General features: G+C 45.9%; 1 protein-coding gene across 1 annotated transcript in view; it reads right to left on the reverse strand.

Moving 5' to 3' along the window:
* Window positions 1-23,241, reverse strand: part of nnt2 (nicotinamide nucleotide transhydrogenase 2) — a 75,835-nt gene that overhangs the window by 6,500 nt on the left and 46,094 nt on the right. Inside the window, exons 15-21 of the mRNA XM_078427498.1 lie at window positions 22,952-23,185; window positions 17,241-17,401; window positions 14,790-14,969; window positions 13,045-13,204; window positions 9,352-9,433; window positions 8,630-8,748; window positions 4,416-4,531 (exon numbers count right to left, since the gene is read on the reverse strand). Of these exons, the coding sequence (XP_078283624.1) occupies window positions 4,416-4,531; window positions 8,630-8,748; window positions 9,352-9,433; window positions 13,045-13,204; window positions 14,790-14,969; window positions 17,241-17,401; window positions 22,952-23,185 (1,052 nt within the window). The remainder of the gene's footprint in view (window positions 1-4,415; window positions 4,532-8,629; window positions 8,749-9,351; window positions 9,434-13,044; window positions 13,205-14,789; window positions 14,970-17,240; window positions 17,402-22,951; window positions 23,186-23,241) is intronic.

The raw sequence follows: 23,241 nt of genomic DNA on the forward strand, positions 1-23,241 counted from the left end.
TAAACTAAACTAAAGTCTCAAACACCCAAGCGTTCTTGAAAACCAGTGCGTGGCGAGGGTCTGGGTTTCTTTCAGTTGTATTTTCAAATTAGTTTTGTCAGAAGTTCCTGGATCCTATGTTTGGCCAAAACATAGAGAGCCATTATGCATGAGAAAACACGATCTTCTTTAGTTTTTGATTCTTTCATCACAGCTCCATGGTCCCTCTTGTGGCAGGGGAATTAAAGACAGTCCACATGGAAAAACACTTGTCCAGTTTCCGATCTGTCACGCAATCAGACTTTGGGCAGTTACTTCTGCAATAATCACAGTGGGGCGGCAAGTAGTGTAGGAAAATAACTGCAGATGCTGGTACAAATCGAAGGTATCACAGAATGCTGGAGTAACTCAGCAGGTCAGGCAGCATCTCAGGAGAGAAGGAATGGGCGTCGTTTCAGGTCGAGACCCTTCTTCACTCTTCACTGAAGACTGAGTATCTGTGGGTGTACTGGTTTCTGCCCACATCCCCAAGCCGGGCAGGTTTGTTGGCCGATTGGCCCCTGTAAAAAATGCCCCCAGTGGATGCAAAAAACTGCGATAACGTGGTATTAGTGTGAATGGGTGATCGATGGTCAGCATGGACTCGGCGGGCCGAAGGGCCTGTTTCCATTCTGTATCTCTAAACTAAACTAAACAGTTCACTACTCCTACAGGGAACATTCAAGTATAATCTCTGGAATTGTTCAATCTGATGAAAACTACCCCTTGACAATTTTGCCAAAAAAAATATACTGAGAATGTCACACGTTATTGGGAGAATGTACAATGTTCTCTGCCAGAATTAGCAAACTCTTGGCAGAGAAAGACCCACTCGTATGTGCAAATTGCAGTTGCCTGAAGGAGTATTTCTAAGTATTAAGATCTGTGCAATCATAAAAGTGTGATTTTTCACCTTCTGCATGACAAAATGTAATTCAGTCTGCAAGTTGTAAAACATAATGAAAACAGTTATAACTGTATAATATAACAGAAAATATAACTGAAATATTACTATCGGGCTTCTTGTCGCATTATATTCGTCAGTGTGAGTGGTGAAAGTCACCATTCTGAGATCACTGGAGCTTAAAGAGCACCCTCGGGTAACATCACGGACGGCACGGTGGCGCAGCGGTAGAGTTGCTGCCTTACAGCGAATGCAGCGCCAGGGGGGCTATGTGAGGATGCTGTTCATTGACTTTAGTTCAGCATTCAACACAATAGTCCCCAGCAGACTGGTTGAGAAGCTGCTGGAACTGGGGCTTAGCACCCCTCTGTGTGCCTGGGTCCTGGACTTTCTCACTGCCAGGCCCCAAGTGGTCAGGATGGGGGAACACACATCTAGCTCCCTCACCCTGAACATAGGATCCCCCCCAGGGCTGCGTCCTTAGCCCCCTATTGTACTCCCTGTACACACATGACTGTGGGGCCAGGTTCAGCTCAAACTCCATCATCAAGTTTGCTGATGACACTGTGGTGGTGGGCCGGATCTCCAACAACGATGAGAAGGCCTACCGGGAGGAGGTGGCTGATCTGGCACTCTGGTGTCAGGACAATAGCCTCCTCTTGAATGTCACTAAAACAAAGGAGCTGATTGTGGACTTCAGAAGGGCTAAACATCCAAGGACGTACACGCCACTCGAGATAAATGGGTCTATTGTGGATAGGGTGAGCAGTTTCAAATACTTGGGAGTCCGCATCGCAGAGGATCTGACGTGGGCAACGCACATTGCCGCACTGGTGGGTAAGGCTAAGCAGCGCCTTTACCACCTTAGACAACTGAGGAAATTCAGAGTGTCGCTGAGGATCCTTCATTGCTTCTACTCTGGGGCTGTAGAGAGCATCCTGTCCGGCAACATTACAGTCTGGTTTGGGAACAGCTCTGCCCAGGACAGGATGGCCCTGCAGAGAGTAGTGCGTTCGGCAGAACGTACCATGGGAACTACACTCGTCCCCCTGCAGGACCTATACATCAGGAGGTGCAGATCCAGAGCAAGCAAGATCATGAGGGACCCCTGCCACCCCAGTAACGGACTGTTCCAGATGCTACGATCAGGCAAACGCCTCCGCTGTCACGCTGTGAAAACGGAGAGGATGAGACGGAGCTTCTTCCCACAGGCCATCAGGACTGTCAACTTTTATAACCCCAGACTAAATTTTTGTCGACACTTTTTGTGCTATGTTTAGTAACTTATTAACTTTATTTATATGCTGTAACTGTAATTCTTTTTGTGCACAACCCGCAGGCATTGCCACTTTCATTTCACTGCACATCGAGTATGTGTATGTGACAAATAAATTTGACTTGACTTGACTTGACTTGATCCCGACTACGGGTGCTGTCTGTACGGAGTTTGTACGTTCTCCCCGTTTTTTCCGAGATCTTCGGTTTCCTCCCACACTCCAAAGACGTACATGTATGCACGTTAATTGGCGTGGTAAATGTAAAATTTGTCCCTTGTGGGTATATCCTATAGGATAGTGTTAATGTGCGGGAATCGCTGGTTGGCGCGGACCCGGTGGGACGAAAGGGCCTGTTTCCGCGCTGTATCTCTAAACTAAATTAACAATCAGAAAAGGTCAAATCCCTATCATAAAGTTTGCAAGACCTTTTTCCTACAGGGTTTACAGTGAACTACAATGTTTGTTCTCAGTGTCAAATACAACCAGTGACCCCGGGCATTCAGAAGTACATCTCCAGCAGAACATACTGACACTTAATTTAGTTTAGAGATACAGCGTGGAAACAGCCCTTTGGCCCACCGAATCCACGCCGACCAATGATTGGCCGCACGCCAGTTCTATGTCATCCCAGTTTCGTATCCTACACACTAGGGGCAATTTACAGAAGCCAATTGACCTACGTTTAATTTAATTTAGTTTAGTTTGGAGATACAGCGCAGAAACAGGCCCTTCGGCCCACCGGGTCCACGCCACCCAACGATCCCCACACATTAACATCATCCTACACACACTAGGGACAATTTTTACATTTTCCAAGCCAATTAACCTACAAACCTGTACGTCTTTGGAATGTGGGAGGAAACCGAAGATCTTGGAGGAAAACCCAAGCCGGTCACGGGGAGAACGTACAAACTCTGTGCAGACAGCACCCGTAGTCGGGATCAAACCCGGGTCTCTAGCGCTGCATTCGCTGTAAGGCAGCAACTCTACCGCTGCGCCACCGTGCCCGCCCTTGGAACGCCTTTGGAATGAGGGTTGAAAACTGGAGCACCCGGTGACAAACCCACGTGGTCACAGGAAGAAAGTGCAAACTCCACGCTGACAGCACCCGTGGTCAGGATTGCACCCAGGTCTCAGCAGCTGGAAGGCAGCAATCCTACCGCTGCGTCACCAAATCTTCACACATCTTTTGCCTCACAAACCCCAATCATTCTTTTCGCCTTTACTAAAGTAGTTGCAGCTCTACCAGCTGCGCCACTGCATCGCATTGAGGTCTGTGCTGCTACAATGTATACGCTTTATTGATAACGAATAACATTTGTGCAAAGTGATATTGTGCTTGTACCAACTTTTATGGTTGGCAAAGGAGTCCAAAGTTCCTCTCTTTTACCTCCTAACCCATCCAAATGAGTAATAATATGTCAGATAACTCACAAAGTATTTATTTTGAATTGGATCAAAAAGAAGCAGGAGAACGAGGGGTGTACAAATTCATGAGAGGGTAGATCAGGTAAGCGCACCGAGTCTTTTGTCCGCAGTAGGGGGATCGAGAACCAGGGGACACAGGTTTAAGGTGAGGGGGAAAGATCTAATGAGAACCCTGAGGGGTACCATTTTTACACAAAGGGTGGTGGGTGTATGGAACAAGCTACCGGAGGAGGTAGTTGAGCCAGTTACGATCATAATGTACAAGAAACATTTAGACAGGTACATCGATAGGACAGGTTTAGAGGGATGTGGGCCAAACGCAGGCGTGTGGGACTAGTGTAGACTTACCGTCAGGCAGACGATATAGGAGTATGGCTGCGCGTACCACCAGACTTAAGAACAGTTTCTACCATCAGGCTTCTGAACTCATAAACACATTTCAACTCATATATGTTGATTATTTTTAATATTGTTTTTTTAACTATTTTTAATATTGTTTTTTTACCTTACTAATGTCATTTTTTAATCTTATTTATCCATGGAATATTACTGCTGAGGTGACCCATTGTCTTGTCAAATACATTTCATTGTACCTGTTGACCCTGTGCCAACCTATATATGACAAATAAAATGTATTATTATTATTATAGATGAGGCATGTTGGTCGGCATGGGCAAGTTAGGCCGACGGGCCTGTTTCTGCGCTGTGTGAGTATTCGACTTTATTCCGCCCCACTACTGCTTGAAACATCATTCTACTCTGAAAGATACCTTGACATTTCTGCTCACCTGTTTAGATTTCCAAACTTCCAAAACTGGCATACCAGCAATGATAGAATTAGGGTCCTCCTGAGATGCCGAATTCACAGTGTCATTGGCACCGATAACCAGAACCAAATCAGTTCCTAAGAGGGGAAAAAAAAGAGAATGTTTGGCATCATGTTTTTGCTATTAAAAATCAAAAATTTTAAATAAGGTATCTAGTTATTTTGAACCCTAAACCCATTTGTTCCACAAATTCTTGCTCCCCCTCCCCCTGTTTGTCCCCCTTGTCCTCAGTCCCTGCTTTCCCTCTCCATCCCTTCCCCTTCCCAGTTCTCCCACTAGTCTTCCTGTCTCCGTCTACATTCTATCTTTGTCAGTCTGACATCAGTCTGAAGAAGGGTCTCGACCCGAAACGTCGCCCATTCCTTCTCTCCCGAGACGCTGCCTGACCCGCTGAGTTACTCCAGCATTTTGTGTCTACCTTCGATTTTAACCAGCATCTGCAGTTTTTTTCCTACACATGTTCCACAGGATTACGGACAGAAAACATACGAGATCAAGTAAAGCGTGTTACTGTCGTAATAAATACTACTGAAGAGACTGCACAGAATCAGACATGTAGCTTAAATCAATCACATTGAATCCAGCTCATTTATCAGTCATCCAGAACGTAAAAATGTTAATTTAACCTCAAACCACACGCACAAAGCAACAGGACATTGACCACAGGGCAACGTTTTCCTCGGGAGATTGCACCATTAATTCGTGCCGGAGGAGTCATTGCTAATTAACTCCAGTCACCATCCTGTGCTGAAAACCTCATTCTAGGATGAATGAAATCCTGCAAAGCTGCATTTAATCAAGCCAAGCAGCGAGGAGAACTTCGAAAAACTGAAGTCAAAAGGAGTTCATTAGAACACAACTGGATTCAGACGCGATGCTGAGAGAAGGGTCTCGACCCGAAACGTCACCTCTCCAGAGATGCTGCCTGTCCCGCTGAGTATACTCCAGCTTTTTGTGTCCATCTTTGCGACGCAAGAAAAGATGGCTACGTTTATCACAGATCGTTCCAGGGCTTCACCGAAATAATCGCTCAAACATACTTTTTGTAAAAAGAAAAAAAGGTCTGTTCTGTCGTGTACACTCAGTTATAAATTAAGCTAAACCTTAGCTATAAATTAACTAAACCTTTCTTATTCATGGACCTGTCCAAATGTCTTTTAAATGCTTTTGTAGTACCTGCCTCAACTACCTCCCCTGTCAGGTCTTTCCATCACCCTTTGTGTGAAGAAGTTGTCTCTCGGGTTCCTATAAAGTCTCAATCTTAAAACCATCAAGCCTTCTCCATAGTCCTGCGGTGGATTTTTAAAGTTTCATTCAATAAATGTATTTCCACCGCAAATGTTATGTCCCAGATTTGCTGTCCCTAAGTAGTACCATTCTCCAATGAACGTGACTGGCAGGAAGCCAGCTGCTGGGTTTTCTAGAAATGTTTCCGCTGGTGGGAGAGTCGAGGACCAGAGGGCACAGCCTCAGAATAAAAGGACTATAATTTTAGAAAGGTATAAGAAAATAACTGCAGATGCTGGTACAAATCGAAGGTATTTATTCACAAAATGCTGGAGCAACTCAGCAGGTCGGGCAGCATCTCGGGAGAGAAGGAATGGGTGACGTTTCGGGTCGAGACCCTTCTTCAGACTGATGTCAGGGGGGCGGGACAAAGGTAGGATATAGGTGGAGACAGGAAGATAGAGGGAGATCTGGGAAGGGAAGAGAGGGACAGAGGAACTATCTAAAGTTTGAGAATTCGATGTTCATATCACTGGGCTGCAAGCTGCCCAGGCGAAATATGAGGTGCTGTTCCTCCAATTTCCGGTGGGCCTCATTATGGCACTGGAGGAGGCCCATGACAGAAAGGTCAGACTGGGAATGGGAGGGGGAGTTGAAGTGCTCGGCCACCGGGAGATCAGTTTGGCCAATGCGGACCGAACGCAGGTGTTGAGCGAAGCGATCGCCGAGCCTGCGTTTGGTTTCGCCAATGTAAATAGGTTGACATCTGGAGCAGCGGATGCAATAGATGAGGTTGGAGGAGGTGCAGGTGAACCTCTGTCTCAACTGGACAGACTGTTTGGGTCCTTGGATGGAGTTGAGGGGGGAGGTAAAGGGACAGGTGTTGCATCTCATGCGGTTGCAGGGGAAAGTGCCCGGGGACGGGGTGGTTTAGGTAGGAAGGGACGAGTGGACCAGGGAGTTACGGAGGGAACGGTCTCTGCGGAACGTAGAAAGGGGAGGGGATGGGAAGATATGGCCAGTGGTGGGGTCCCGTTGTAGGTGACGGAAATGTTGGCGGATGATTTGTTGGATCCGCTGGCTGGTGGTGTGGAAGGTGAGAAAGAGGGGGATTCTGTCATTACGATTGGGGGGAGGGGGAGCAAGAGCGGAGCTGCAGGATGTAGAAGAGACCCTAGTGAGAGCCTCATCTATAATGCAAGAGGGGAAGCCCCGTTTCCTGAAGAATGAGGACGTCTCTGACGCCCTAGTGTGAAACACCTCATCCCGGGCGCAGATGCGGCGTAGACGGAGGAATTGGGAGTAGGGGATAGACTTTTTGCAGAAGACCGGGTGGGAATAAGTGTAGTCCAGATAGCTGTGCGAGTCTGTGGGTTTATAGTAGGAGATGACGAGGAATATAGAAAGGAGATGAGGAGGAATTTCTTTAGTCAGAGGGTGGTGAATCTGTGGAATTCATTGCCACGGAAGGCTGTGAAGACCAAGTCAATGGATATTTTTAAGGCAGAAATTGATAGTTTCTTGATTAGGACAGGTGTCAGGAGTTATGGGGAGAAGGCAGGAGAATGGGGTTGAAAGGGAGAATGGCAGAGTAGACTTGATGGGCCAAATGGCCTAATTCTGCTCCTATCACTTATGAACTTATGAAATTGCTGGATGATGATGTTGGAAACGTCCGTACTTCTATTTCACGCTACAATCTTGTTTGTTTTTTCTGCATTCAATAATAATGGTGGCAAACATAAGTGTGCGAATAATGAACAAATGATTCCACTTAAACCTTTCACCACAGACTCTTCGTCCTGCAGCACAGAAACAGGCCCTTTGGTCCAACTCATCCATGCTGACCAAGATGTCCCATCTAAACCAGTTCCTTTTGCCCACATCTGACCCATATCCCTCTAAACCTTTCCTGTCCAAATGCCTTTTAAATATTGTTTGTTAAACCTGCCTCAACTACCTCCGCTGACAGCTCATTCTATATACCCAACACCCTCTGTATCGTTTAGTTTAATTTTCGGGGTGCAAGGTAAAGCCAGTAAAGTCTGAACAAAGATAGTCAAATGGATCCCGATGAGGCAACTGAACCATCTTACCAACAACTAGAGAGCAGTCCTGAACTACTATCTACCTCATTGGAGACCCTCGGATTATCTTTGATCGGACTTTATCTTGCATTAAACGTGAAACATGTTATTCCCTTTATCATGTATCTGTACACTGCGAGTGGCTCGTTCGTAATCATGCATTGTCTTTCTGCTGACTGGTTAGCACGCAACAAAAGCTCGTCACTGTACCTCGATACACACGACAATAAACTCAACTCAACTCACAATATTTTTTAGCAAAGCACTTTTTTTTTGGCATTGTGGCCACAAAACAATTCACAATTAATTAGAAGTTGCAGCTTTCTCTCAATAAGCACAGGGTGATGAAAGGAAAATAACTGCAGATGCTGGTTCAAATCGAAGGTAGACACAAAATGCAGCAGTAACTCAGCGGGTCAGGCAGCATCTCAGGAGAGAAGGAATGGGCGACGTTTCGGGTCAAGACCCTTCTTCAGACTGATGTCAGGGGAGAGGGCGGGACAAAGATAGGATGTAGTAGGAGACAGGAAAACAGTGGGAGAACTGGGATGGGGGAGGGGAGAGAGAGGGACAGAACTATCTGAAGTTAGAGAAGTCATTGTTCATACCGCTGGGGTGTAAACTGCCCAAGCGAAATATGAGATGTTGTTATACCAATTTGCGCTGGGCCTCACTAAGATAATGAAGGAGGCCCATGACAGAAAGATCATACTGGGAGTGGGAGGGAGAGTTGAAGTGCTGAGCCACCTCCGGGAGATCAGGCTGGTTTGAGTGAAGGTGTTGAGCGAAAAGGTCGCTGAGCCTGCGTGATAAAAGAATTAGGCTGGAGATGCCTTGGACTTTAGAATATTTCAGCCTCACCTGGGAAATCATGGTTGATCTCATCCATTTCCATAACAACGTCGTACGGTACGCCGGCCTCCGCCAAAAGCACATTGAGCTGACCGGGCATTCGACCAGCAACTGGGTGAATTCCAAACCTGCAAATTGTAATCCGATCGATTAATGAGACGTCCTTGACAATAATAACTAGTGTAGTTGTGTTGTACGGGGCGTCACAGTGGCGCAGCGGTAGAGATGCTGCCTTACAACACCAGCGAGCCGGGTTCGATTGTGACTACGGGTACTGTCTGTACGGTACTTGTACGCTCTCCCCGTGACCTGTGTGGGTTTTCTCCGGGAGCTCCAGTTTCCTCTCACATTTCCTGGTTTGCAACCTAAACATGGTTTCCACCATCGCCTCACAAATGAGTTCCAGAGACGTACAGGACAGACACAGGCCCTTCAGCCCACCTTGTCCATGCCGGCCAAGTTGTCATGCAGGCCTAGTCCCATTTGCCTGCATTTGGCCCGTAGCCCTCTAAATCATTTCTATCCTTATATCCGTCCAAATGCATTTAAAATAACGTAAAGCAGAAAGTACTGAGGAGACTCAGCGTGACAGGAATGGACAGATGACATGGCACATCGGGACCCTGCTTCAGATTCCTTGTTTCTCTCTTTTTATAAATTGACTGCCAAGCAAGGGAATTCATCGGGACAATTTCTATCCACAATTGTAAGCGTAAATACTGAGTGCTTACCGGACTTTCTTCCCTTGTTCAACAAGCATCTTCACCATATCAGCAATTGGATATTGAGCCTTTGCCGCACACAAGCCCCAACCTGTGTTATAGAACACACACGGTCAAACAATTCCACTTGCGATTCAAACATCTGACACCTTAGAACTTAACAGCATAAAATTCCATCACTCTTCATTTTAGTTCAGCATAGTTTATTTAGAGATCCAGAGTGGAAACAGGCCCTTCTGGAAAAAAGTTACCCCTCAGGTTTCTATTAAACCTTTCCTCCCTCAATGTAAACCTATGTTCTCTGGTTCTTGATTCTCCTACTCTAGGCAAGAGAACTCTGTGCACCTACCTGACCTATTCCTCTCATGATTTTGGACTAGAGTGGAAAAGACTGCCAAAAGTTGTGAACACTGTCCAGTCCATCACCGGCTCTGACCTCCCCACCATCGAAGGGATTTTCCAGTCACTGCCTCAAAAAGGCAGCCAGCATCATCAGAGACCCACACCACCCTGGCCATGCTCTCATTTCACCACTGCCATTGGGAAGAAGGTACAGGAGCCTGAAAACTAACGTCCAGGTTCAAGAACAGCTTCTTCCCTACAGCCATTCGGCTATTAAACTCTACAACGGCAGCACGGTGGCGCAGCGGTAGAGTTGCTGCCTTACAGTGAATGCAGCGCCGGACACTCAGGTTCGATCCTGACTACGGGTGCCGTCTGTACGGAGTTTGTACGTTCTCCCCCGTGATCTGCGTGGGTTTTCTCCGAGATCTTCGGTTTCCTCCCACACTCCAAAGACGTACAGGTATGTAGGTTAATTGACTGGGTAAATGTTTTTTAAAAATTCTCCCTAGTGTGTGTAGGATAGTGTTAATGTGCGGGGATCGCTGGGCGGCACGGACTCGGTGGGCCGAAAGGGCTTGTTTCCGCGCTATATCTCTAAATCTAAAATCTAAATCTAAAACCTCAAATAAGCTCTGAACTACAATAGACTATTGTTATTATTATTATTTGTATTATTATTTACAGTGTACCATGTTACACATTCTGTTGTTCTGCAGCAAGTAAGAATTTCATTGTTCTATCTGGGACACATGACAATAAAACGCTCTTGACACCTCTGTAAGATCAGGTGTTGTTGAATGTATACAGTAGTGCCTCCTAATGGAGGAGCCCTGTCAGTCCCACTCTCCTGCTCCTTGCCATATCTTACCAAATTATTCCCTATCAAGTGCCTGATCACTTTTGAAATCAGTTACCTCTGATTGCATTTCCCCTGAAGACAAAGTTCCAGATTATTATAACGCTCTGTAAGAAACACGTTTTACTTTACATTTGCTGAGCACCTTTTATCCCCATGGTGCTTGAGCAATCTGCTAACAGGAATAGCTTTCTTCCATTGACTATGTTCAAAGTCTCCTCAAACCTCCTTGTCCCATGGATGGCAACATGCCAACTTCTCCAGTCCTGCCTTGAGGATGAATTTCCCTTTTCCCTGTCACCATCCTCGTATTTTTCTCCTATGTTTCACTGGAGATGCCAAATACACACTTGCCACAGCAGGACAAACCTCACCCGAGTGTGGATTAACTCTTAAAGATGCAACATTTTTAATAAATGCCTAACATACTCTCTGGCACTCTAGTTTTTCCACCACCTTTTTGCATTCCTGTGTTCTCAGTTTCTGATTCGATCCTGGATTCGGAACGGAGATCACGCTTGTTAGTTATTAATATCACAATCTGACGATCAATGAACTTGATTACAGAATCGTTCACTTGAGTTTGAAATCGTTCCCCGACTGTGAAATCGCCGACTGACTCCATTTATACCTCACGTTGCCTCGGCAAGGCCAGCAGCATAATCAAGGACGAGTCGCACCCTGGCCACTCCCTCTTCTCCCCTCTCCCATCGGGCAAAAGGTACAGAAGTGTGAAAATGCACATCTCCAGATTCAGGGACAGTTTCTTCCACGCTGTTATCAGGCAACTGAACCATTCTACCGCAACCAGAGAGCAGTCCAGAACTACTATGTAACTCATTGGTAACCCTCGGACTATCTTTGATCGGACTTTACTGGCTTCACCTTGCACTAAACGTTATTCCCTTATGTATCTGTACACTGTGGACGGTTCAATTGTGATCGTGTATCGCCTTTCCGCTGACTGGTTAGCACGCAACAAAAGCTTTTCACTGTACTTTGGTACACGTGAAAATAAAATAAACTGCACTGAAATCATCAGTTCATATATCAACAAGCCCTCATACAAAATATCAGTGCAATCAATGGTAAGAACACAATCTTTGTTAGTGCTAATCTTGATTAGTACAGGTGTCAGATGTTATGGGGAGAAGGCAGGAGAATGGGGTTAGGAGGGAGAGATAGATCAGCCATGATTGAATGGCAGGGTAGACGTGATGGGCCGAATGGCCTCACTTCTACTCCTATTCCTTATAACCTTATGAATTACATAACAATACAGGCCATTAATTTTCCTGTCAGAACAAATTAAGGCTCAATGTTTTCACAAAAATGATTCCACTTGATGGGATATGGAGCAATCTACATGTAAATGTTTAAATTCCTCTGCTAATTATCTTCAATCTGTGTCCCCCGGCAACCAAACCTTATTGCCAGTGAAAACAAATCTGCTAATTTTCTCTAAATGTCATAATTTTGATATCGAATCAAAAAAATGTGTACATTGTATCTCCATCAAGCCAAGGGAATGATTATGGTTATGTAACAGCACAGATGTGAAAAATTAATAACTCTAAATGTTGATTGTATTACATTTATCATACTTACCTTCATTTTCCAACATGATTACCAGATATTATCAATAAAATTCTCTCTAACTGGAGAAATAATATTTCTATATAATACCAGCATTTGGCTTGAAAAAGCATCAAAAGAAAAATAATTGAATTTAACCAAATGGCATATTTAAAAGTTGATTAAGCAAGTGCATTTCCAATCGTGATAAATGTGTATGTTATACTTCATTATTTCCAGATGTGATTACGTTTAAATAAACAAGAAGAAATTAATATTGGTTTAACGCTTCAGTTGATGTAAACCGAATGGGAGATCAGGGCTTTCCAGGGCAGCATGGTGGCTGAGAGGTAGAGTTGCTGCCTCACATCACCAGAGACCTGGGTTCGATCCTGACCTCGGGTGCTGTCTATACAGAGTTTGTACGTTCTCCCTGTGACTGCGTGGGTTTTCCCCGGGTGCTCCGGTTTCCTCCCACACTCCAAAGACGTACAGGTTTGTAGGTTAGTGCGTAGGAAAAAAACTGCAGATGCTGACTGAAACCGAAGGCAGACACAAAATGGTGGAGTAACTCAGTGGGACAGGCAGCATCTCGGGAGAGAAGGAATGGAGGGATATGGAGGGAATGGAGGGTAATGGAGGGATATGGAAGGAATGGAGGGTAACGTTTCGGACGTTTCAGACTGAAGGAGGGTCTCGACCCGAAAGCTCACCCATTCCTTTTCTCCCAAGATGCTGCCTGACCCGCTGAGTTACTCCAGCATTTTGTGTCTACCTCAGGTTTGTAGGTTAATTGGCTAGGTATAATTGTAAATTGTCCCCAGTGTGTAGTATAGTGTTAGTGTGCGGAGATCGCTGGTCAGAGCGGACTCGGTGGGCCGAAGGGCCTGTTTCCGTGCTGTTCCGCTCGAAACTGAAACTCATACCTGGAGTAATAATGATTGAATCGGCCTCTCTAATCATTTCAATGACCTGATCCACATTGACTTCAGTGTGAGTTCCCACAATTTCCTTGGGTTTTCCTCCACCGGTGGATGTTGTTCCGTATCCACCCAGGATAACATTGGGTAATGAACGATTCATAGCCTGAGAAAAAAAAGCACAAAAACACGTGGGTATAAAGAAACGCGCACCAGTTTCACACTCACATAGAGCAGTACAGCAGGTACAGTACAGGCCCGTCTGCCCACAATGTCTGTGCCGAACATGATGCCAGGGCCAACTCTCTTATGTGTCCGCACATAACCCATATCCCTCCATTCCCTGCATATCCATGTACCTATCCAAAATATTACTGTACCTAAATGGTACCGACAATAAAGTACCGGTACGGGGCGTCACGGTGGCGCAGCGGTAGAGTTGCTGCCTTACAGCGAATGCAGCGCCGGAGACTCAGGTTCGATCCTGACTGCGGGCGCCGTCTGTACGGAGTTTGTACGTTCGCCCCGTGACCTGCGTGGGTTTTCTCCGAGATCTTCGGTTTCCTCCCACACTCCAAAGACGTACAGGTATGTAGGTTAATTGGCTGGGCAAATGTAAAAATTGTCCCTAGTGTGTGTAGGATAGTGTTAATGTTGCGGGGATCGCTGGGCGGCGCGGACCCGGTGGGCCAAAGGGCCTGTTTCCGCGCTGTATCTCTAAATCTAAAACAAAATCTAAAAAAAACATTAAAAAATCTCTTAGACGACACAACTTGAACCAATCCTTCAAAAACTGACCCTTCACCTCCAACATCTTAATAAACTTTTTCATGAAAATTTAAGATAAGGCTTGTGAAACCAAATGAAAATAAATTTTATATTCTCCAAATGTGCAATACTGTAAGCACCATTTCTTAATTATGGGTTCTGTCGGTGTGGCGTTTGTACATTCTCACTGTGATGGGCTTGTGTTTACTCCAGGTGCTCTGGTTTACTCCCACATTCCAAAGATACGCAGGTTTGTCGGTTAATTGGCTTCTGTAAATTGCCCCTAGTGTGTCGGATGCAAAATTGTAATAACATAGAATAATTGATCATTGGTCGGCGATGACTCGGTGGGCAGAAGGGCCTGTTTCCACGCTGTATCTCGAAACTAAATGGTATTCCAAGTGCATTAACATTTGTGGCTCAAAGTTTAGACCCGAAGCCAAGAGATTTTAAGAACTTTACGGTCATATTCAGATGTTCGTGTATGTACTCAGTTGAGTTCAGTTTATGTACTGAGGTACAGTGAAAAACTTTTGTTGCGTGCTAACCAGTCAGCGGAAAGACAACACATGATTACAATTGAGCCATTTACAGTATACACACATTTACATAACATAACATAACATAACAACACTTTATTGTCACTCGGCACAAACACCGAAAGAAATTTCAGCAGCCACAAGACACAGCAAAAAAGAAAAGAACACAGGACACCCGACCCCAACACAAACATCCATCACAGTGACTCCAAACACCCCCTCACTGTGATGGAGGCAACAAAACTTCCCCTCTCTTCCCCCCGCACCCACGGACAGGCAGCTCGTATACCAGCATATGATAAGGGAATAACATTTAGTGCAAGGTAAAGCCAGTAAAGTCCAAGCAAAGATTGTCCGAAGGTCACCAATTGAGGGGCAGAGTTACAATCACAATGGCCAAAGCTGAAAGCATTTGAATAATACTTTGGAATGATAAGCACTTACCACACACATGATGTAGGACAGTATAGCACCAGAAGATCCAATTAGAGCACCAATAATTGTCATTAAATTATTGTCCAGGAGAAAACCTTCAGCACACAAGGCCCAACCTGAATAACTGTTCAACACAGTGATCACTACAGGCATGTCTGCCCCACCGATAGCTGCCGTTAGAGTCACACCCTAAACAAAATAGGATACAATGGCATTATAACTGGGCAATATTTAACACAACCTTCATTCTGATAAGTACATATAAGATAGGAAGGAACTGTAGATAGACACAAAATGCTGGAGTAACTCAGTGGGTCAGGCAGCATCTCGGAGAGAAGGAATGGGTGACGTTTCGGGTCGAGACCCTTCTTCAGACGTGATCAGTCTGAAGAAGGGTCTCAACCCAAAACGTCGATCAGTCTTGAAATGTCACCCATTCCTGCTCTCCCGAGATGCTGCCTGACCCGTTGAGTTACTCCAGCATTTTGTGTCTACCTTCGATTTATACCAGCATCTGCAGTTTTTTTCCTACTCAAGGAACTGCAGCTACGAGACACAAACTGCTGGAGTAACTCAGCGGGGTCAGGCAGCATCTCTGGAGAGAAGGAATGGGTGACGTTTCCGGTCTAAAGAAGGGTCTCGACCTAAATGGTCACTCATTTCGTCTCTCCAGAGATGCTGCCTGTCACGCTGAGTTGCTCCTGCATTTTGTGTCTGTCTTCTTTACATATAAGGTATATTGCTAGCACCAAAAAAAGTGAGACACCAAAACTGTGGCATGCAGAAACATGGAACTGCAGAAGCTTGTTCACCAAAGAAGACACAAACCACTGCAGGAACTCAACGGATCAAGCAGCATCTCAGCCTGAAGAAGGGTCCTGACCTGAAACGTCATCTGTCCATGTTCTCCTGAGATGCTGCCTGACTCGCTGAGTTACTCCAGCACTCGGTGTCCTCCAAAACTGTGGTATGATACTTCCTCCGACAAGAACTCCAAAAAAATGTACGTTAGCACAATTTATTTAAATACAATGAAATATCTTACATATCGCTGATACAGATGGAGGAGGACAATTATTCATCCATCCATAAAGATCATCCCACCAGGCCTCAGAATATCTCCGAGGTTTTTTCCTCCATTACCCTGTACTCCTGTTTTATTTTTTAATTGTTCTTTAAAAAAATTATTCCTTCACACATACTAAAATTGCCTGCCAACTAATATGCCTGGTTTTAATTTGACGATGCTTAAATAGTAAATGAGAAAATGTCTCACCTTCAAGGCTGTTTTTTATTTAACCTGACTAAAATCAGCTCTAGCAATATTGTTTGAAATCTTTGAACAATATCAGTTTGTTGAACAAACACTTAGAATTAATTGTGGAAACACCAAACTACCGATGCCGGTTTACACCACAGTTAGACACAAAGTGCTGGAGTAACTCAGCATGCCAGGCGTCATCTCTGCAGAAAACATAGAAAATAGGTGCAGGAGTAGGCCATTTGACCCTTCGAACCAGCACCGCCATTCAATGTGATCATGGCTGATCATCCAGAATCAGTAGGCCGTTCCTGTTTTTTTCTCCATACCCCTTGATGCCTTTAGCCCTAAGAGCTAAATCTAACTCTCGCTTGAAAACATCCAGTGAATTGGCCTTCACAAAAGGATGGGTGACGTTTCGTGTCAGGGCTTTCTTCTTAGAATTAATTGATTGTGGAAAAAAAGAACAGTCGATGCTGGTTTACACCAAAGCTAGTGACAAAGTGCTGGAGTAACTCATCATCATCACTGGAGAAAGAGGAATAGGTGACATTTCGGGTCAGGGCCCTTTTTAGACAATAGACAATAGGTGCAGGAGGAGGCCATTCGGCCCTTCGAGCCAGCACCGCCATTCAATGTGATCACGGCTGATCATTCTCAATCAGTACCCCGTTCCTACCTTCTCCCCATACCCCCTGACTCTGCTATCCTTAAGAGCTCTATCTAGTTCTCTCTTGAATGCATTCAGATAATTGGCCTCCACTGCCTTCTGAGGCAGAGAATTCCACAGATTCACAACTCTCTGACTGAAAAAGTTTTTCCTCATCTCAGTTCTAAATGGCCTGCCCCTTATTCTTAAACTGTGGCCCTTTGTTCTGGACTCCCCCAACATTGGGAATATGTTTCCTGCCTCTAACGTGTCCAACCCCTTAATAATCTTATACGTTTCGATAAGATCTCCTCTCATCCTTCTAAATTCCAGTGTATACAAGCCTGGGTGGGTGACGTTTCGTGTCAGGGCTTTCTTCTTAGAATTAATTGATTGTGGAAAAAAAGAACTGTCATTGTTGGTTTACATCAAAGCTAGTGACAAAGCGCTGGAGTAACTCAGCAGGCCGGGCATCATCTCTGGAGAAAGAGGAATAGGTGATGTTTCGGGTCGGGGCCCTTCTTCTTAGAATTAATGGCGGCCTTCTTACCATGATTGTTGACAGAGCAGACACACTCAGCAGACAGGTCATGCCCGTGGCGTAACTGGGATCCAGCATAAATGGGATGATGCCTCCCACCGAGGCAGCCATCAATCCCGCATTGAGGTAATGACGGCCAGGTAACATCAGTGGAGAAGAGTTCAGTAAACCTGCAAACAAGAAGTCAAGTTCACAGGATGCAGAAAATGGGATCTTAAAATAGACTTTGGGTAATCATTCTTTAAAGTATTTTGGCACCATTGTGGCTGATTTGGAAAAGCTGAAGTGAATTTTGAAACTAAAAAGCAACATCACAGGATCTTCGAACTCTTCAGTCGACCGATCGCCGACACAAGTTTAAAAGCATCCCAAAAGATGGACTCCTGCTGTAATGGGTTGTAGGAGGGAATCGGATTATTGAAGGCCTGAACAGTGCTCACTGCGAAACACTTTGGGTAGTTTAGTTTAGAGATACAGTGCAGAAACAGGCCCTCAGCCTGCCGAGACCGCACCGACCAGCGATCCCAGCACACTAACGCTATCCTACACACACTAGACAATAGACAATAGACAATAGGTGCAGGAGTAGGCCATTCAGTACCCCGTTCCTGCCTTCTCCCCATACCCCCTCACTCCGCTATCCTTAAGAGCTCTATCCAGCTCTCTCTTGAATGCATTCAGAGAATTGGCCTCCACTGCCTTCTGAGGCAGAGAATTCCACAGATTCACAACTCTCTGACTGAAAAAGTTTTTCCTCATCTCCGTTCTAAATGGCCTACCCCTTATTCTTAAACTGTGGCCCCTTGTTCTGGACTCCCCCAACATTGGGAACATGTTTCCTGCCTCTAATGTGTCCAATCCCCTAATTATCTTATATGTTTCAATAAGATCCCCCCTCTAGGGGACGATTTACATTTATACCGAGCCAATTAACCCACAAACCTGCACGTCTTTGGAGTATGGGAGGAAAGCGAAGATCTCGGAGGAAGGCCACTGACTCCGTACTGACAGCACCCCTAGTCGGGATCGAACCCGGGTCTCTGGCGCTGTAAGGCAGCAACTCTACCGCTGCGCCACCGTGCTGCCCGAACCCTCAAGATTGTTTTCCAGTGCGCACTGTTAAGGCCCTCAAAAAACCAACTTGTTCGAAAGACTCACCACTGATCTAGGAGCTGTTTTATTTTGTGTCCGTGCTTATCTCAGTCAAGCCAGATACAGGATACAGGTGTAGCACAAAATCCCCTCCTACATGAGTATACACCCCACACTGAAGACACAGACCAACTGCAGATGCTGGTTTACAAAACAAGCTACAAAGTACCAGAGTAGCTCGCTGACCGAGTGTTTGTATGTCAAGTTACCTAAAATTGGAGAATTCAATGTTCATGCCATTAGGTTGTAAGCTACCCAAGCGGAATATGAGGTGCTGTTCCTCCAGTTTGCGTGTGGTCTCACTCTGGCAAAGGAGGAGGCCCTAGATAGTACGGTCAGTGTGGGAATGGGAAAGGGAGTTAAAATGGTTAGCAACTGGGAGATCCAGAAGGCCTTGGCAGGCCGAGCGAAACAGTCGCCGAGTCTGCACTTGGTCTTCCCAAGGTAAAGGAGGCCATATTGGGAACAGCAAATGCAGTAGATGAGGTGAGATGTGGTGAACCTCTGCTTCACCTGGAAGGATTTCTGGGATCCCAGGGAGGATGTGAGGGAGGACGTCTACAGAGAGAAGTTACCTCACCTGTGCCTGCCTGGGGAGGGGGTGGTTTGGGCGGGAAGGGATGAGTGAACCAAGGCGTTGCGGAGGGAGTGGTCTCTGTTGAAGGCGTAAAGCGGTGGGGATGGGAAGTTGTGGCTGGTGGTGGGATCACATTGAAGTTGGCAGAAATGTCGGAGAATGACGTGCTGGTTACAGAACTCTTGGGGTGAAAGGTAGGGACCAGGGGAACACTATCCTTGCTCCATCGGGGGGGGGGGGGGGGGGAGAGGGAGTGAGAGCAGAACTACGGTCATAAGTTCACAGAGGAGACGGGAATGAGAGATCCATTTAGACTTTAGAAATACAGCAAGGAAACAAGCTCTTGAGGCCACCGAATCCGGGCCGACCATCGATCCTGTACACTAACACTATCCTGCACACACTATGGACAATTTACAATATTTACCAAATTTGTATCACAGCTGGGTGGGGCAACCATGTTTACCAAACAAAGACATGATGTTGTGCACAGACATGGTGGACCAAAGGGTCCGTTCCTGTGCTATGTTCTCATGATTGCTTTGGACTCAATGGGACGAAGAATCTGTTTATGTGTTGTCAATATGCGTTGTCTACGACTCCATAACAGGACCACTCTCAGTTCAAAGCCTTCTATTTTATTTTACCAAGGAAGCTAAAATTCAGCAATTTCTTTAACCACTGACAGACCTCAGTGGAAAAGCACGGTGGCGCAGCGGTAGTGTTGTTGCCTTACAGCGCCAGACACACGGGGTTTGATCCTGACTACGATTGCTTGTCTGTTCGGAGCTCGTACGTTCTCCCCGTGACCTGCGTGGATTTTCTCCGGGTGCTCATGTTTCCTCCCACACTCCAAAGACGTACAGGCTAATTGGCTTGGTAGAATTGTAAATTGTCCCGAGTGTGTGTAGGATAGTGTGTTGATGTGCGGGGCTCGTTGGTCATAAGGGATTGGAGCAGAATTAAGCCATTCGGCCCATCAAGTCTATGCCACCATTCAATCATGCCCGATCTATCTCTCCCTCTTAACCCCATCCTCCTGCCATCTCACCGTAACCCCTGACACCTGTACTAATCCAGAATCTAACCCTCTCTGCCGTAAAAATATCCATTGACGGCCTCCACAGCCTTCTGTGGCAATGAATTCCATAGATTCACCACCTGATTGGAGCGGGCTCAGTGGGCCGAAGGGCCTGTTTCCGCGCTGTATCACGACACTAAACTAAAAAGATAGTGGAAAAATATTTACCACAATCACACTTAAATGAACAGATCTGTACGACTTTAGCTCCACTCGCCAATAAATAACAATAGGGACCCAGTTAAAGTCGATGTCTATTTAATTACTGCTACAGCTATTTATCTTCAATAACCGTATTAAATTCTCATCTCCGTTGCTTGCCAACCAAATTATTGGAGCTCTTTCTTCAATTTCCTCCTAAGAATTACTATGATTAAGCAGCCTGCTCCATCTGTTGGGCAGTTTGTAATAGCTGGCAGCCTTCCACTTGCGGAAAACAGCAATCCTTTAAACCACGAAAGTATTCCGTGTGTTTCCAAGCACTTTGCTGACCTTTTTCATTGTACGTGTTACATTCAAGATCAAACATGTGAACTCGCTCGCCAAATGTCATGGCATTTTACAAGTACCACACAATCAAGGAGTGTTACCAAACTATAACTGGCTGTAAAATTGTATTCCATCTGGAGTTGTCCCAACTCTCCTGGTGTCGTGTTCTTTTAAATTTCACACTACAACCGCGTTACAATAGCTTCAGGTTCGTTCGTGTAGGAAAGAACTGCAGGAAGGAAGGGCAACGCACATTGCCGCACTGGTGGGTAAGGCAAGGCAGCGCCTTTACCACCTTAGACAGCTGAGGAAATTCAGTGTCTCTGAGGATCCTTCATTGCTTCTACTCTGGGGCTGTAGAGAGCATCCTGTCCGGCAACATTACAGTCTGGTTTGGGAACAGCTCTGCCCAGGACAGGATGGCCCTGCAGAGAGTAGTGCGTTCGGCAGAACGCACCATGGGAACTACACTCGTCCCCCTGCAGGACCTATACATCAGGAGGTGCAGATCCAGAGCAAGCAAGATTATGAGGGACCCCTGCCACCCCAGCAACAGACTGTTCCAGCTGCTACGGTCAGGCAAACGCCTCCGCTGTCACACTGTGAAAACGGAGAGGATGAGACGGAGTTTCTTCCCACAGGCCATCAAGACTGTCAACTTTTATAACTCCAGAGACTAAATTTTGTCTACACTATAGTAACTTTATTAACTTTATTTATATGCTGTAACTGTAATTCTTTTTTGTGCACAATCCACAGGCATTGCCACTTTCATTTCACTGCACATCGTGTGTGTGTATGTGACAAATAAACTTGACTTGACTTGACAGATACTGGTTTACACCAAAATTAAGACACAAAATGCTGGAGTAACTCAGCGGGACATGCAGCATCTCTGGGGGAAAGGAATGGGTGATGTTTCGGGTCGAGACCCTTGTCATTTGTTGTGGTACATTAGTGGATATGGATTATGCATCATCCAAGTCATTGAAATTTATCTTTGATACCTGGTTGCTCAGAAATTCATGTTTATCCAAAAGTGGCGCAGCGGTAGAGTTGGTGCTTTACAATGCCAGGGACCCGGGTTCAATCCTGACTACGGGTGGTGTTTGTATGGAGTTTATATGTTCTCCCTGTGACCAGGTGTGGGTTTTCACCGCGTGCTCGGTTTCCTCCCACATTCGAGACGTGTGGGTTTGTAGGCTAATCAGCTTCTACAAATTGCCCTTAGTGCGTAGGACATAGACAATAGACAATATGTGCAGGAGGAGGCCATTCGGCCCTTCGAGCCAGCACCACCATTCAATGTGATCATGGCTGATCATTCTCAATCAGTACCCCGTTCCTGCTTTCTCCCCATACCCCCTGACTCCGCTATCTTTAACAGCTCTATCTAGCTCTCTCTTGAATGTATTCAGAGAATTGGCCTCCACTGCCCTCTGAGGCAGAGAATTCCACAGATTCACAACTTTCTGACTGAAAAAGTTTTTCCTCATCTCTGTTCTAAATGGCCTACCCCTTATTCTTAAACTGTGGCCCCTGGTTCTGGACTCCCCCAACATTGGGAACATGTTTCCTGCCTTTAATGTGTCCAACTCCTTAATAATCTTATACGTTTCGATAAGATCCCCTCTCATCCTTCTAAATTCCAGTGTATACAAGCCTGGATTAGAGTACAGGATATGATGGTCGGTGTGGACTCGGTGGGTCAAAGGGTTTGTTTCCACGCCGCATTTCTAAACTAAACTGAACTAAGTAGTCGGGATCGAACCCGAGTCTCCGGCGCTGCATCCGCTGTAAGGCAGCAACTCCACTGCTGCCCACTGTGGACGGCCATGGTGGACTTGCTGCTTTACAGCGAATGCAGCACCGAAGACTCGGGTTCAATCCCCACTACGGGTGCTGTCTGTACGGAGTTTGAACGTTCTCCCCGTGGGTTTTCTCCGAGATCTTCGATTTCCTCCCGCACTCCAAAGACTTACTGGTTTGTGGGTTAATTGGCTTGGTAAATGTAAAAATTGTCCCTAGCGGGTGTAGGATAGTGTTAATGTGCTGGTCGGTGTTGACTCGGTGGGCCAAAGGGCCTGTTTCCGCGCTGTATCTCAAAACTAAACTAAACTAAAGTAGAAGGTGAGAAGGGCAAAGTTTAAAGGGCAAGGTTTTTCCACTCAGAGAGTGGTGGTGCCTGGAACGAGCTTCCGGGGTTGGTGGTGGAGACATACACTGGTGATGTTTAAGAGGCTATCATAGATGCTCCCGAGGCTTTTAGGGAGGTGCATGGTTCAGGTGCAGGCAGAGGAGATTAGTTCAACCTGGCACTTCGATTGGCACGGATATTGTGGGCTATTCCTGTGCTGCACTGTTCTATGAAATTGTTTCCTATTAACATTTAAAAGGGAGAGAATTTTAAAAATCAGTTACCTTGCAACTTTCCATAGGCCACCAGGGAACCACTGAATGTCACACCGCCGATGAAGGTGCCCAGATAAGCCACTGTCTTGATCAGATTGGCCGCGGGATGGGCGTCGAGGTGCGGGAACTCGATCATGTACTCGGCAACACAGGTGAGGACTGCCGCCAGACCGACCAGGCTGTGAAACGCTGCCACCAGCTGAGGGAGGTCAGATATCTCGATGCGTTTGGCAATGGTGAGACCTAAAACACAAAGAGGGCATCAATGAACAGATGGAATATCTAGCTACATCCTGTTA

Source organism: Rhinoraja longicauda, chromosome 33, assembly GCF_053455715.1.
Source record: "Rhinoraja longicauda isolate Sanriku21f chromosome 33, sRhiLon1.1, whole genome shotgun sequence".
NCBI classification, from domain to species: domain Eukaryota; kingdom Metazoa; phylum Chordata; class Chondrichthyes; order Rajiformes; family Arhynchobatidae; genus Rhinoraja; species Rhinoraja longicauda.